At 35.8% G+C, this 17,145-nt stretch overlaps 1 protein-coding gene across 2 annotated transcripts in view; it reads right to left on the minus strand.

Annotated features, from left to right (window-relative positions):
* GSK3B (glycogen synthase kinase 3 beta) overlaps positions 1-17,145 on the minus strand; it is a 221,121-nt gene that overhangs the window by 12,739 nt on the left and 191,237 nt on the right. For both annotated transcript variants that reach the window (XM_090277069.1, XM_090277060.1), the window contains 2 exons: positions 15,935-16,121; positions 4,030-4,128 (listed from right to left, as the gene is read on the minus strand). In XM_090277069.1, coding sequence (XP_090133195.1) covers positions 4,030-4,128; positions 15,935-16,121 — 286 coding nt within the window. The remainder of the gene's footprint in view (positions 1-4,029; positions 4,129-15,934; positions 16,122-17,145) is intronic.

Genomic DNA, 17,145 nt, shown 5'->3' on the forward strand with positions numbered 1-17,145 from the left:
ACTTAACTATTCTGGAATCAGATCAGGTGATCTCTGAAATGGTTCACATTTGATTAGCAAAACTACAATTTCTCAAGATTTATTACTCTAGATGGTCTAGATGAATGGTCTCTCAAACAGAGTGAATGAGAGGATCTATTGGGGGTGTGGAGAAAATCAGAACATAAATACACACACACACACACACACATATACGAAATTATATTTTATGGAATGAGAGTATAGTACCTGTAATTTTCAAGAGTCTGTCATGTCAGTCAGAGCCATGAAGAACATGCTCCCAGAAACTGAGGCATTTTAACAGCAATTTAAAAAGAACGCAAAAGTTTTCGAGAGAAAAAATAAAACCAACATTTACAACCACTAATTTAACATTACTGTTTTAATTTTTGTGTATTTCTAGCTAGTCCCTATGCAAATGCAAACCCTCATTTTGGAAGTTATCAACACGGTACATAAGGTTTTTAAAGATTTTTTCCACATAAATTAAGATGAATATTTCCACAAATGTCTATAAGCTTCATATAACTTTACGGTACATAAAAATGGAGATTCATAATGTATTAAAACAATTTCCTACTGTTTGTTGACCATTCAATCCGACTGGCTCTCCTTTTTGATATTATATAATTATTCTTATTTCTGTCTCTGCACATGGTAGCTTTTTTCCTTCTCTTAGATGTATCCTGAAGATAAGATCCCTAAAGTGGGATCAGTGACCTAAGAAGTATGAACTTGAATGGTTCTTGCTATATACACAGCAATGCTTTCCAACGGTCTTAATCAATTTACCTGTTGTCACTACCTGAATCTGAAATATGACACTAGCTAAGCACTCTGTCTGTACATTTTGTATCTTACTTTTTGTAACTATTCAGTGTGTAGTTACTATATGATCGTTTTATGGCTAAAGGAACTGAAGCTAAGGGAGGCAACAGAGAGAATGTATATTTTAAGGTATTATTAAAGAATATAATTGACATCACCAAGTTCTTATTTAAAAAATACATAAACATACATATATATTTATTGAAATACAGGCAGCCATTAATGTCATACAGTCAATCCATTCATCTAGATCAGCATTTCCTGAGGTATGTTTGATGACATACTTGGCTCTCACTACTATGGCCCCAAAGAAAACTTTTCCTTTAACTATACTGTGGTGTTATGCCTTTCACTTATGCCGAGGGACACTTAGGAAGTATCCATATGAAACTCACTATTACATTTATTGTTGAAATGGTGATGAGACCTTCATTAACCATATCTCTTACAATACCAAATCCAAGGGCCTCGCGGAGAAATACTTTTCAAACAGCTGGGCCAGAAACACTTTGTTTTCCCTAAGTCACAAGAGTACTTTAAATCTAATAAACAATGGGAAATTTTAACAGACAACATTTATTTACTTTCTGCCACTGGGAAGCTCAGAGCAATATCTGAAACCCTCTTTGGCAGCTATTAAGATATTCAAGGCAAGCATTTCTCTAAACTACTTTTAGCTCTTCTCTAAACCTACTATTCTTCTATTAAATTCCTCACTCCCTGACCTACTTCAACTTTGAAGTAAACTCTCAGGATACAGTCCAATGCCAGTTTCCATATATATATATATGGAAATCTGATTTCTATAGCAATAAGAATATGTGTGTGTGTGTGTGTGTGTGTGTGTGTGTATATATATATAGTATATGTATGTAAGTTTGTGTGTATACACACACACATAAAGCAATAAAATATTTTTTTTGGTAACTACTATAACCTGAATCAAAGAAACATAAAAACATGTTTACACCAGTCTCCTACAAGGCAGACAAACTGCCTAAAAACCTTAGGTTACTTCAACTAGTTTAGTATCTCACATTAAGAAAATCATTTACTTCTACTCAAAATTCACTGATCATTAATTCTTATTTTTATTCATAGTCTAAAGCAATTTTAATAAAACTCTGGAAACTCAGCTCAACAAGCAAATGCACTTAATTCATTCAGGGTTAGGGTCTATTTCAAGTTTTGAACAATCAATGTAATCTAACTTGTGATTTAGTAAGTTTATTAATAGCTCATCTAAGCAATCTGCCTTCCTTCTAAATAAATAGGTCGTGTATTTTACACGAAAAAAACTTAAAGCACCTTTCAGTACATACTTGTTTTTTACAAAATTACTCCAGGACAGCATTGCCACTCATTTTACAGAAATGAGAAAACTAGTAAGACAATACTAAAACTAATAAAGTTCAAATGACTTCCTCAAGGTAGCATATGTTAACAGAACTAGAAGTAGAAAAGAGACCTTTCTTCCCAGATTTCTTCTGGAACAAAGGTAGGACATGGCCTAGCATGAAATGCTTTTAATCTTCACTAGCAACGTTCTAAAAGATTAAGTAAGATTGGCCAGAAACAAAATACTCTGAGTCAGACAACAGAAGGATTTTGACCTTACTGTTGAATGCAGGGAACTAATAATGAAAGAATTTTATCTCATGCAGCATAAATGCCCTTAAGCAAAAATAGGTTCAGTCCAATTTAGTTTAATGTACTAGATGATTTAATAACAATAAAGTTGGCTACTGACATCTGCTTTTTTTAAGAACAAAGGGAATACCAAATTCTGAGCCTGACTGTGCTACCTAGTATACTTCTAATTTCATTTTGAACAGCATCCAGCCATTATTTGGAGGACCTTCAAGTCACTCAAGGGTTATTTTCAGAATATCTGTAATAACAGTGATTTGTATTAAATCAAGCTCCACTACTAACTAAGGGACCAGCAGTATACTGAGCTGTACCCTGGGAGACCATGAAGGTGGTGGTGGTTTTTTTTTTTTCCTTAAATAGACAAGATCTGGTCACATTCCATTCTGAATCTTAGTTAAATGTATCTGCATTGCAGTTTTAGCCCTGTTGAATGACTAAATTCACCAATCTATGTTTTATACTTCTTAAAAATTTGTCTCTCAGTATACTACTATAATTTACATTTAAAGTAGTGGAATCAAAGTGAATTATCTCATTAACATTATGTTTGTACAGATTGCTTTCTGCTATCAGCATCTCATCATATATCCGAGGTCTGTCCAGAAGGTATCCAGCCATGTAATATGAAAAAGAGACTTTCACTGAAGAAGATACAAGAAACATTGTACACAGGACAATGATGCCTTAGTCCCCTTCGAAGTAAGTACCTTGGGACCTCATACAATTCCAATCACCGTCAGCTGCCCCGTTGTATTTTCCTGAATCTCACAGTCTGAAATCTCTTCCCTTTCAAAGGTGATTTTAGTTTTGGGAAAAGTCAGAAGTCATAGGGCACTAAATCTGGGCTGTAGTAGGGCTGAGTCACTTGGGTGATTTGATGCTTGGCCAAAAAACTCTGCACAAGACATGATACATGAGTGGACATATAGTCATGATGAAGCTCCCAACCACCAGGTGCCCATAGCTGTGGCCTTCTGAATCATCCAAATACTTTCCAAGGAAGAATGTTTAAGCTTACAGCTAAATCTGATGCGGAATTGTTGCTCTTCTCGCTTAGTCATTTTGAAAGTGACAATCATACAGTACACATGCTCACTCAACTGCGTCTACCACCCCCACTGACCAGTACAGTGAAGTCATCATTGTTCATACATGCGCATTCCAGTCCACTTTCTTGGATGCCAGGTTACATTGATGTAGCACAAACTATTCTCATTATAGTAACAATGGCTGGACTTTTTCTGGACAAATCTCGTATTGATCAACAAATTATAGAAAAAGCATGACTTTTAAATTAACAAAATATTTAAATTATAATAAGATATTTACACCTTGTATAAAAAGTATTTGTGGGGTTCTTTATTGCTTTTTGAAAATATAACACTATTTTATTTACACTTATTCATTCATATGGCTGTGTTGTTACTGATACTTGGAAGGTATTCAATGTTCGCATGTATCAGAAGAAATAAATTGGAGGTAACCATGTCTTTTTAAAGAAAACAATTTTTTTTTTTTTTTAAATAGAAGAGACTTGTGAGTTCTCACCTGAGGCTGCTGTGGCATTTGTAGGGGTTGAAGCAGCTGCTTGAATCCGAGCATGAGGAGGAATAAGGATTGTAGCTAGAGGTGGATTACTTGACAATTCTAGAGAAAGGTAAGGCATATATGTTAGAGCTCACTTTTAACTTTATATGTGAAACTACATTACTAGTAACTATAAATATAAGATACTATAATAAAACACTGGTTTAAAAGAAAAAAAAAAAAGAAGAGGTAACAAACCTGCATCTGAAATAAATCAACGAGCTACGGAGACAGCGCATAGAAATGTTGTAATACATAACCAACGCACTCTGCTAAAATTAGCATATGTCTCAGAACTAAAGTTATCTGGAAGAAGGTATTGGCCAAAAGTTTAAGAATAAGCATGTTAATAAGATCTACTTCCATCCTTCATTAATTTAAACATACTACATTTTCCTGAACAACTCTGATGATATCTGACTGCAGGAATTGAGGGTGTTGGTGTCTGTGTGTCTGCATATGTATGCACTCACAACTGCAAGCAAACAATCTACCCAATTGTTTATAAGACAGGGGCAGATTAGACCTATTGAAATGCTAGTGGAAACAGGATTTAACAAACATCTCTGTAAAGTATCACTCCTTTTACTAAAAATAATAATGTTTTAATTCTATTTTGTTTTGAACTCACTAAGATTACTTTAAAAAATATTTTATTGATTATACTATTAGTTGTCTCAATTTTTCCTCTTTTGCCCCCCTCCACCAGGTACCCCCCATTCCTTTCAGCACTCCCCCTTATTTCTAGCCCATGGGTCATGCATGCAAGTTTTTTGGCTTCTCTATTTCCTATCCTATTCTTAAAATCCCCTGTCTATTCTGTACCTACCAACTATGCTTCTTAATCCCTACACTTTTCCCCCCATTCTTCCCTTTCCCAGTTGATAACCTTCCAAATGAACTCCACATCTATGATTCTGTTCTTGTTTGGGATGCTTGCTTACTTTGATTTTTATGATTCAGTTCCTGATAGCTGTGAGTTTGTTGTCATTTTAATGTTCATAGTTTTGATCTTCTTTTCCATATGTCCCTTTAACATTTCATATAATAATGGCTTGGTGATGATAAACTCTTTTAACTTTACCTTGCCTGGGAAGCACTTTATCTGCCCTTCCATTCTAAATGATAGCTTTGTTGGATAGAATAATCTTGGTTGTAGGTCCTTGCTTTTCATCACTTTGAATACTTCTTGCTAGCCCCTTCTACAAAATTCCTTTTGAGAAAAATCAGCTGACAGTCTTATGGGAACTCCTCTGTAGGTAACTCTGCTTTTCTCTTGCTGTTTTTAAGATTCTCTCTTTATCCTTAACCTTTGGCATTTTAATGATGATGTGTCTTGGTGTGGTCCTCTTTGGGTTCAACTTGTTTGGGACTCTCTGTGCTTCCTGGACTTGTCTATTTCCTTCATCAAGTTAGGGAAGTTCTCTTTCATTATTTTTTCAAGTACATTTCCAAGTTCTTGCTCTTCTACTTCTCCTTCTGGCACCCCTATGATCTGGATGTTGGTGCATTTGCTGATGTCCCAGAGGCACCTTGTACTATCCACATTGTTTTGAATTCTTTTTTCTTCCTGCTGTTCTGGTTGAGTTATTTCTTCTTTATGTTTCAAATTGTTGATTTGAACCTCAGCTTCATCTCCTCCACTGTTGGTTCCTTGTATATTTTTTATTTCTTCCTTTATGTTCTTTGAGCACCCTGATCACCAGTTTTTTTGAAGTCTGCATCTGATAGGTTGGTCATCTCCATATTGCTTAGTTCTTTTTCCTGGGGTTTGGTTCTGTTATTTTATTTGGGCCGTATTTCTTTGCCTACTCAATTTGGCAGCCTCCCTGTGTTTATTTCTGTGTATTAGGTACAGCTGCTTTGACTCAGTCTTAGTGTTACTGATTGTAGAAAAGGCACTTGTAAATGGTGTGGGGCGGAGCCTTAGGTAATTGCCAGAATGGGGTAACCTGCTTCACAGCTTTATGGCTTTGTGGCTATGTGTAGGGGGAGGTCTTAGAGAGGAGACAATGCCACTGCCTGGCTTCTGGAGGTTTGCCCTGCGCTTGCTCTGTGTGTCTGGTGGCCCTCTAACTGTTGCCCTGGTGCTGAATCCCAGAGGGGGTGGGTTTTTGTACATTTTAAGTCCATGTGGGCCCTTTAAATGGTGTCCTCTGAAAATTCAAAGTTTCTTCCGCTGCCCCAACCCTCACTTGTTTTTATAACCAGACATTATAGGCATTTATCTTCCTAGTGCTGGAACCTTGGACTGTGTGGTCTGGCCTGGGGCTGGGATCACTTGCTCCCAAGGTATCCCTTCCATTTTAATACACCACAGGTGAATGTGGGATCACCTATTCTGCTGCCTCTCTGTGCCATACTGCATCTCCACGTCTCTCTGTATCTCCACATCTCCTGCCTGTCTGGATGAATGCGGCTTCTTTAAATCCCTAGTTGTCAGTCTTCCATACAGCTCAATTTTCTCATGGTTCTGGGTGTTATCTGTTTTGAGATCTGGTTGTAATTCTTTCTGTGGAGGCGAAGCGTGTTTACCTATGCCCCCATCCTGACTTGAAGTCCAGATTGTTATTTTTTCAGTTTGAAATAGGCTTTTTGCCTGCATGTGGAAAGTTTCTCTCTGTTAACTGTATACAGACTGGTTTCCTTTAAAGAATCAAGTTTTGTATATGAGCCCTAAGAAATAATTTTAAGATGATATTGGACCTAATGAAATAAAGATAGCAAGGAGTGGTAGTGAGCTTGCAAAAATAAGCACCTGGTTTTAGCTTTAGGTAATGGGACTGTTCTCCCAGCATTTAACCACTGGGTATTCATTTTCACTTTAATAAATGTCGCAATTTAAAGAAATAATTATACGACCATGCTAGCTACAGAGGGACGTACACAAACACGAGAGAGAGAGAGAGAGAGAGAGAGAGAGAGAAGCATCCCATATGCGTCCCACCTGGGGATTGAACCCATAACCTTTTGGTGTTTGGGATGACGCTCCAACTAACTGAGCCACCCAGTCAGGGCCCAGTTTTGTTTTTAATTTAAATTCACAGAAAATTAACCATTTTAAAGTATATAATTTAGTGGCATTTAGTACATTCACAATCTTGTACAACCATCACCTCTATCTAGTTTCAAAACATTTTCATCACCCCAAAAGGAAAACTCAAAGCAGTTCCCATTTGTCACTTACTCCAGTCAGTAACAAGGGAAATAATTTTTTTTAAATGATTAACTCTCAACATAGTAATTTATCAGTTTAATTTTCAAGGTGCTCCTATTGATTTTTATTTTTTTATTTTTTAAGATTTTTTTATTTTTAGAGAGAGGGGAAGAGAGGGAGAAAGAGAGGGAGAGAAAGATCAATGTGTGGTTGCCTCTTGCACGCCCCCAACTGGGGACCCGGTGTGCAACCGAGGCATGTGCCCTGACTAAGAATCAAACCAGTGACACTTGGTTCACAGGCCGGCGCTCAATCCACTGAGCCATAGCAGAAAATAATGTTTTAATGCAGAAGTTAAAAAGTGTTTTCTGGTGCAAAGTCCCTGCTAATATTGACCTATTCAACTCGGTACCTAAATATCTAAATAATACCTGATTCAACAAGAAACAAGCTGATGCCAATATTTATTAAAAATGAATAGGTGGAAAAGCTTAAAACTGAAAGAAGTTATCTTTTTCCCTTAAATGAGAAGACTTATTAAGATCAGCAGTCTTCCCTGGGAAGACAGTTGGAAAACTGCTGCCCTAATGATCAGGTTTTCTTTAAAAAATCAAGACTGGATTATGAGAAAACAGAATCAAGAGATGCTGTATTCTCATAATCAGCTTTAGTAGCTGTTTTGGTTCTCACTAAGGAACAGGAAAATCCTATGCTGTTTTTATTTCAAGTTAGTTCAATTTTAATCACAATCTTATACCTAGTAATGCAAGAGAATGCCATTTGCCATGGCTGATGACTTTATGATTCTAGGAATAAAAATGAACACAGGATGTGGTAGTTATTCTCAGTAACCTAAAAGAAAATCATATTTACCATCCCAATTAAGATAAAAATCTTCTAAAGTAGATAGGCTTCTTTTAAATCCATCCATTCATCAAACAATACTAAATATGAAACAGCATGTTAGGTCCCAGGATACAGAGAGAGAAAACGTTAACTGTCTTTGTCTGATCAACAGAAATAGAAAAAGGAAAGACAATTAGACAAATAAGCTGGCAAGAAAGACATTTGCCTATTGAGGATACAGGCATTATTGAATTAAAAGACCTCTATGACCAAAGGCCCAACTCTAAAAAAATAAAAAAGGAAAAGAGAGAAGAATAACCAGAGATTTTAATATAAAACTTTTTGATAAAACTACTTTAAAGATAATCTTTAAAATAAACTGAATATCAGGGTCTGTGGTCACTTTACTTACGGTCCACACTGCTCATCTGCTCCCATTTGTTGACTCTTTTACCAGATAACCTATCTTTCTGTGTATCTGTATGCCTAGTTGAGAAGCCATGATGGTTTTGTGTCTTATTCTGGGCAAGGGTACACACACACACATACACGGAGTGGGGCGGAGGATGGAGGAGAGAGAGAGAGCAATCCTCTTTTTCTAGGTAGTAGACAGTTATTTGGTCTTTAGTAAGGAAATAGTAGTAACTAATGAAAGGAAAGAAGGGAAAAAGTAAAGAAAATCAGAGGCAAAAAAAGGAGAAACTATTAAATCATGGAGGCTTTGCTACATCCAAAACCATGGAGAGTATGAATCTAGTCCACAAAACTATTAAAAAGACTAGGTTTTTAACCTAGAGTTGCCAGTAAATGGCCTTTTTGGTGGGAGTCAGGGATACTTCTGAGAACTTTTTTGAATCAAACATCCTAAAAGTTAAGGATTTCTAAACTGGACAATCACTTAATAGTTTTATATCCCTCCAACCTCTACCCCATTGTTCTCTTCTCTTCCTTAATTACAGGCATTCTTAAGGTCGTCTGCTTTCCATCTTTTGGCTCTTCTCTACTTCAGAGGGCTTGTTAACTGTCACAGCTTTTGTCTGTTTGAATGAGGAAGCCCCCTTGTACTCTTGTTACAGTCCTGTTCTCTGCACTACAGGTCTGCCCCTTTTGTACAAGCCTCCTTTTTGTAGGGAAAGATTACAGGCACTTCTACGAAGCTGTCACAACTCGTCTGATATATCTGTGCTTGTTTTTTTGCTGCAATAATTACTACCTATTCTCAATACCCCTGTCTATGGCAATGAGAGGTAAGAAAACCGAGGCAATGAGTGTGGACACATGAGTGGAAGAACACAAAAAATGGTGACAGTCTGGAGGACAGAAACAGAACAGCAACAGCAGCTCTCAAGATCAGGAGAGTGCGTGTACGCTTGAATATACAGAATAAGGGGTGTGGAGGAGATTGAAAATAAAAAAGTAAGCTAGTATTTGTTTACTAACTATGTATGCTAGGGCTGAGAGTGGGAAGGTCCATAATACTGATATGGGGCTAGCTTTGGAAAAGAAGCAGAATTCCTGGGGAGAATAAGAGCTAGACTGTTACCTCACAGACATGATTCCAAAAATGGCAACTGGTTCCAGAAAGTTGTAGAAAAGTTAGTGTATGGTAAGGATTTCTCCAACCAATTGAACATGCCATGAAACTTTTCATCAGAAAACCAGTTAGTAATTTATTAGGAAATACTAAGAATTTTTGATGATGTATTAATCATTATGTGCTCCATAACCAAACATTTTAATACATGCACAATTTAAAGAAAAGTAAAATAAAATTTTAAAAAACATACTGATAAATATAGATATCAATCAACCAAAAGGTTAGCCAAATTCATTTAATTATTTTTTTTGCTGTATGCTGTTTATACTGCAAATTACAGAATAAAAACTTCTGTAAAAAACTAGATAAACTCAATGATACCTAACCACCTGACAAAACCTGAGGTTTTCCCTAATCTAAAATCTCTGTTCTTCCAAATAAAAGATTTTCAAAATTAATGACAAAAAGAAGCAGGTAAGAAACTTTTCTAGTGTTTTTTTTTGGGTGTGTGTGTGTATATATGCTTGTTAAAATTGTGTAGTTTGAAAGCTGAAGATAAATTTGAGAGCAACAATCAATGTGTTAAACAGAGGAAAGAAATAACCCCTTTGTTGACTAGATCCACTCTTATAGTGATGTAATAAAATACCAGTCATTGGGTAGAAGGGAATCTTCTTCCTTTGTTAGTTTTGAGAGAGTTCAACCTAAAGATTCCCAGACAGGAGACACTAAATATCAGTTTTCTTATGTACATATTAAGATTTCCAGCGTTTATCTACATAGTTAAACTGTTATTTCTCTCCATTCAAAAAGGTTTAAATAATTTAACAACGGTGTGCTCATTTCATTTGCGTACTTTTTTGAACAGTAATTCAAATGCTAGGATGATGCATCTTGACCTCACACATTACTGAATTCTTTTTTTCTTAGATAAACAAGTAACCTCCTCATTATTGCTTGTCTCCGAAGAATTTCAAAGTGCCTAGGAAATCTCTGAACAAGTTCCAAATGTTGACTACATATTCAATATTCATTCAGAAAATTAAATACTAATTATAAGATCAGACAAACAGTAAACAAATAATTGCAAGGCTTATTCCTGCTGCTTGGTGATACTGGCAATGTTTCATGGGAGGACAACATGCTATCTGCAAAACCCATGATTACTCTGCCTCAGAACTCCCCAAAAGGGAGCATCGCAACTTACACCAGTCACCCAACAATGTTTGAATGTGTTTAGTGCTCTACATTCACAGTGGTGATATATTATAGAAATTATACCTGGCAAAATGTCAATGTTTTAAATTCTGGTGATTAAAGAGAATTAGCCTTATAACCTAAAAATCTTAAACTCAGAATTCCATTCCTGATGAAGTTGAATAAATGAAGCATCACTATGAGTTCTTTTATCCTACTAATACCTTTTTGAGCATTTAAAAATAAAACTGCTAATATTTTGAATTCTGGGGGAATCAGTCTTGTGTTTTTCTGTATCCATTTATACCATAATTTTAAATATCTCACCCTAGCATGGTCTATGTTTTTAGCCTCATAGCTTATTTTTCTTGTCTTTCTGGAGTCAACTCATTTTTATAATCAGAATTTTGGAGCTGGAAGTGTCTCTGAATATTCTTTACTCCTACTACCTTGTATTTTTTAAATGAGGAAACTCAGAGATAATGCCTTTGACAAGGTCTACAACTAGTTAGAGACTAGGAACTAACTTTGGGTCTGACTTACATCTTTTCATGTGCAAAACGTGTTGGGAAAGGTCATAAAGATTATACGGACATTTAGCTGAGCACAAGGAACTGGAGCTCCTCATCCATTCCCCTGTGCTCTGGAATGTGTGCTATGTTTGCTTTCCCTGCTCCCAGAAGCTGCTCCAAAGATAAAGCTTCAAGACAGCAATGTGGTGTTGAGGCTATTGGGACTGAGTATGTGATTGGTCCCAGCTAAGGCCCCTTAGGTACGTGACTATACCTACTTAGGACCTCTATAAAACCTCTTCAGATTAGGCAGGCAGGTCCTGATATCTACTTGCTTTGCCACCCTAGACAAGCCTGTAAATTCCCTTGTTTATTTAACCTGCCACCTATGAACCTGGAGTGGTCCACCTTTGAATCTGGAGTGGTCCACCTTTTTCTTTGGTCTCAGTTTTTATTACATCTGGGAAGCTCCCGGGAAGGTTGCAACCCAACAAATACAGCATATTTTTATTGCCTGGGTTATTTATCATATATCGCCAGTATTCTGGTCTTCTTGGAACTGTATCTGTCCAAACTACACACAGCACTTTAAGTCAAGATATTAGTTTTTTATTGTTTGTTCCTGTATCATTTCACAGTCTTCTCAGTAGCATGGCCAAAGGAGCAGAGTGAACCAAATAACCCCACGGAAAATGACAATAATTCTCTTAAATAATTGATAATTTAGATCCTAAAATCTTGAGTACAGTCAACATTATTTGTTATTAATACTCTAGTCACCTAACCCACCTGACCCCTTTTAGTGCACTCATGAATTTCCTCAAGCTCTTCCTGCAGTGCATTTCCACTGGTTTAGCATTTCAACATCTAAAAGAGCACAGCTTGCTTACTTAGAAAATGTACCCTTTGAGATTATTTATAAAATATTGAAGAATAATCCTGACATCAATTCCTTTAGTATGTATGAATAGCTCCAACTCTCATTTATTTACAGAATAACCCATTTATTTATACCCAAATTTCCTAAAGTTCACTGTCTTATAAAAAGACTTTTTATGGCCATTTTCACTCAAAAGAACACAAAACAGGGATAACCATTTAAAAAGATTAGTTTAGTTTAAAAAAAGAATGGAGGAGCACTACAAGGTAGAGCAGTTTCACTTTATGATTTGATTCATATCCTAAATATAAATCAAGAGTTCCTGTATTATGTAAATGTCCTTGTTATTGTAAATTATAATAAAATAGTCTAAGGTCCGAAAAACTTCAAATCAAGGTTTATAGCAATTCAAGAATAACATGAGAAGAAACTTCATCATTTCAGGTGGGCTGAATGCATTTATGTGAATCACTATTTTATAACAGGAAAACTGTCTTAAAATTCATTGCTACAAAGATCATAAAACCTGCTAATCAAATATCATGAGTTACAAAGTTTTATAAATAAATAGTCTACTGCTTTCAAATCAAAAAGTATAAACCTTTGATGAGCTGGGCTTCTAGAACACTTGCTTTTGTTGCCTATTTCCAACTTGTTCTCAATCTTGTTTGCATCACTTTCTATTCCATGACACATTCCTACACTGTTAAAAATCTTTCTCTGATCCTTTTGTGTTTCTTATTCTTCTTTTTACTGTCCTTTTTTTACTTGCTGTCTGGATCACCTTTCCTATTTCACCATCTGCTTTGCTCATATCCAGATACTCCTAGCCCCGCACTCTAGCACATCCACATCTGCATGAATTTGCTTGCTGCTCTCTGGCTGCCCCAAATATCTAAGCAGTTCCACATCTTCTGACCTAGCCAATAATCCATATCTCCCCACAAAGCTACCTTTCTCTCAGATAACCCAGCTAAGAGGTAGAGAAGTAAACCCTTCAAACTAAATCATATTAATATAAATGGTTAGTAATTTTTACTCACCCCTCCCCAACCCTTGTCCTACACCCACAACGCTTGTTAAAATAATTTCATTTGATAAAATTCCATACCAACTGGGTAGAAAATTGGGATGAAGGATGTTTCTGGTGGGGTTAATTGGAGACTCCCCTCTGAACATACAAAACAAGCTATTTCCCAGTATATTCCAGCCTTGGAATAGATAAGAAATTGGTGAATAAAAAGAAATATTGATCCCTTTTGGGATTTCCTGATTCCACCTGCTTTCTAAAGGCTTGATTCAGTTATGTCAAACCTTTGAAATCCAATGATGGGAGGAAAGGGGATGTGCCAGAAGTACAGCCCAGTTTCCAATGTCTGGATGCAGATAATGCTGTCAATCAAGGATGTCCTAGAATACTGAAGCCCAGTGCCAAAAAATGAAATGCCTGAGTCTCCTGAGTTGTGAATCCAAGATTCCAGAAGGTTCTCTTAAGTTTTCTGTCTCTTATCTGTTCATCTCTCTTAGTCCTCTACCTAGCTGATCACAGATATACTTCTTTTGATCATATGAAAGTAATAATTACCATTTATGGCTAATTACTTGTGGCACAGTAACAAATATCAAACTGCAGTTAGCATTGTTCTAAGCTTTATTTCAACACTATATTTTACTCAAGTATTTATTCTTCATAGTTTTGTTCTTTTGGTAGGTTTACCTTACTAACTTAAAACAAACCAGACACAAAAGGTAACATATTACATGACTCCATTTATATGACAGTGAATGATGAATCAAATGTAATTACAGTAGTCCTCCCTTATCCACAGGGGATATGTTCTAAGAACCCCAGTGGATGCCTAAAACTGAAGATAGTGTTGAACCCTCCATATACTATGTTTTTTCCTATACATACATACCTATGATACAGTTTAGTTTATAAACTAGGCACAGTAAGAGCTTAACAATAGTAACTAACAATAAAATAGAACAATTATAATACTCTGTAATAGAAGAGTTGGTTGTTCCACTTATTTATTCATTCATTGGTTGATTCTTGTATGTGCCCTGACATGGGATCAAACCCACAACCTTAACATCGAACTGATGCTCTAACCAACTGAGCTACATAGCAAGGGCTAACATTTATTTTCTTAATCATTCTAAAACTTACATGACATCGAATTACAGAATCTTTGGTCTACAAGAGGTCAAGAAGTCTCTCCCAATCTAATCTTCTACCAAACTGAAGTAATCTTATCTACATTATTTGACACTATCCAGCTTTTTCCTAATACAGAGATGAATCTTTGAAAATAAATTATTTTACTGTTACACAAATGAAAGCTTCATTGATTCTTTAATAACTGTATTCAGTCTCTACTTGGGTGCCAGTGGCCGCAGTCCTTATGGTCAGCCCAAATGCATACTGCTCTCAGATTTTCTGCTACTATTTTCAATTTTGCAATTTGGTGGAAAAATATGTCTACTTTTTTTAGAAAACACTCTTTGAGGTATTCTTAAGACAGCTCTGGGGAGTCCCTTAAGACTTCACTTATCCAGTCTCTGTATTAAACTATATCTATTTGTATACTCTACCTGCTATTTATTAATATTCTTAAAATGGCATAGCCAGGACTCAAAACAACATTCCAAATGATGTCTAATCAGCCCTAAATAGTCAGTTAATAGTCCCAGGGTATCTGAACTTTTTCCTTTTATGAATGTAGTTTAAGATTACATCAACATTGTTAGTAGTTAGGTAATACAGAAAGCTTAAGATTATAGAAAGAATCATCCAAGTCTATTTCACCAGCAACTCAGGTCTTCCAAATCCACAGCCTAAGTAATGCATCTGGCCACATTCAATTTAAATATGGGCTACAAATTCACCTTAGAATTAAGAAAATATGTCTATTTCCTGGCCATAGTAAGCTCTCTGTCTCTCTTCTATATTTTTAGCTTGACTAAGCTGACTAATCAGTCAAGCAATCAACTATTTATCGCTTATTTTATCTGTGGGAAGTTATACTCTTTGAATGTTCAGTTTTGAAGAAAATCACATCATTAGAGGCAGTGTCGTTGATAAAATGAATCGCTTAAGGTCTTAGAAAGAAAAGAAAAGTGAACACAAAAGTGAAGAAATAGTAACTATCCCTGGATGTTTTAGAAAGCAGAAATGCACAAATTCAGTTTTCCTTTTAATATTTGCTCAGTAGTAGCAATGGTGCCAAGCCCCAGAGAGGAAGGGAATTTCCATATCTGTATCACTTACCCTAAGTTTTAAGAGTTATAGCACTCCAGTTCTCCTCCTGTTTGTAAGATACCTGAATTTATACAAATACAGCCACCAATTTATTTCTAGGTTTAAAAAATTTGATATAAGTTCTTGGGAAGCAAGAAATGTTACATGCTCTAAGTTTCAGATACAAATCAGAAGGTTAAATTATACATTAGTCATAGTCCTATTAGTGAAATCTTATAGCTTCTCATATGCCAAGATTTATAATAGTCTGCTAGAAATTAGACAAGTTATGCCTATTTGAAAAATTTTATCTACCACTGTTTTGTTCAAACCCACACAAGTAGTAGCATAAGTGGTTAGAAAGGATCTTTTCTACCTGCATAAGTACTTAAGATGTTCATTTTTATCCTACAGACTTTAGTAAACAGAGTGTTACTTCACACCCATGTGTAGTTTCTCAGAAATAGTAAAAGCGCCCAGTATTTGACATTACCTTGAGTGGTGAAGTTGAAGAGTGCAGGTGTGTCTCGCCCATTTGGTAGTTTGACATTTGGGTCCCGTAATTCATCAAAAAACGAATGCGCACAAGCTTCCAGCGGCGTCAGCCGGGCGGTTGGCGTGTACTCCAGCAGGCGGCTACACAGCGCAATTGCCTCTGGTGGGGTTCGGGGTCGGAAGACCTGCAGTACAAAAAAAAGGAAAAGAACAACTAATGTTTTTAAAGAATCTTAGCAATTTATCCTCTGAGTACTGAGTTAATTCCCACAATGTACAAAAACATGGTTGCATTTGCGAAAGAAACCTTTTAGGATGAAAAGAGTTAACTGCATATGATTCACCACACTGGGGTGCACTAACTCTGAATTAAAGACTAGATGAGAAAAGCTCAGATAAAAAAAACTGGGAGAAGTAGGAAAAATATCTATATATACTAATTATAAAGCAGAACAATCAAACATGCACACAAAATATGACAGACACAAGAGAAAGAGCAGGTTCTGGGGGCCAACACAAGAAGAACATAAAAAAAAAAAAATTAAGTTTTGACTGTGGTGGTAGTAGATAAAAATTAGCTTCTTTTGTGATTTTTAGCAGAACAAGCGCTGATAATGGATGGCACTGTTCCAATTTGGCAATCAGTATCTTTTCAAAAAGAAAGGCTATTTACTCTAAATCTATCTATTCAATAAACAGAATCTATCACTATTTTAAGAAATTATTGAATACCCAGAATTTGACAAAATGTCCAAATTGTTTTCTCAAGTAGCTGTTTATCACAAACATGACCAGATTACACTCATTTGTATGAATACTCTAGGGCTTTAATCAGAAAGAGAGAAATGTAGTTTTCATGAAGAGCCATTAACTCACAAAAAAAGTCAACTGAAGGCTAAAGTGAAGCAAAATGCAAAAAATTAAGTTGCTTAACGGAATAGAAAGTTTTCTATTTATCTATGTTTTAAAATACCTTATCAATACATAAAACTACGAAAACATACTTTGTTTAAAATTATGGATAATTAAAAGAATAAAAGCAGAAGGGGAAAATAGAAATAAACAAAAGCAGATGGACAGAGAGCCTTTGAAACTAAAAAAAAGAAAAAAAAACCAAACGAAATATCTCTCTTGTAAGGAAGAACACAGAATCAAATAGAAGGTATGGCAGTGGTAGTGGTAGTGGTAGTGGTGGACATAAACAGACAT

The sequence above is a fragment of the Furipterus horrens genome, unplaced genomic scaffold, assembly GCF_987537825.1.
Source record: "Furipterus horrens unplaced genomic scaffold, mFurHor1.1.pri manual_scaffold_1, whole genome shotgun sequence".
NCBI lineage: Eukaryota > Metazoa > Chordata > Mammalia > Chiroptera > Furipteridae > Furipterus > Furipterus horrens.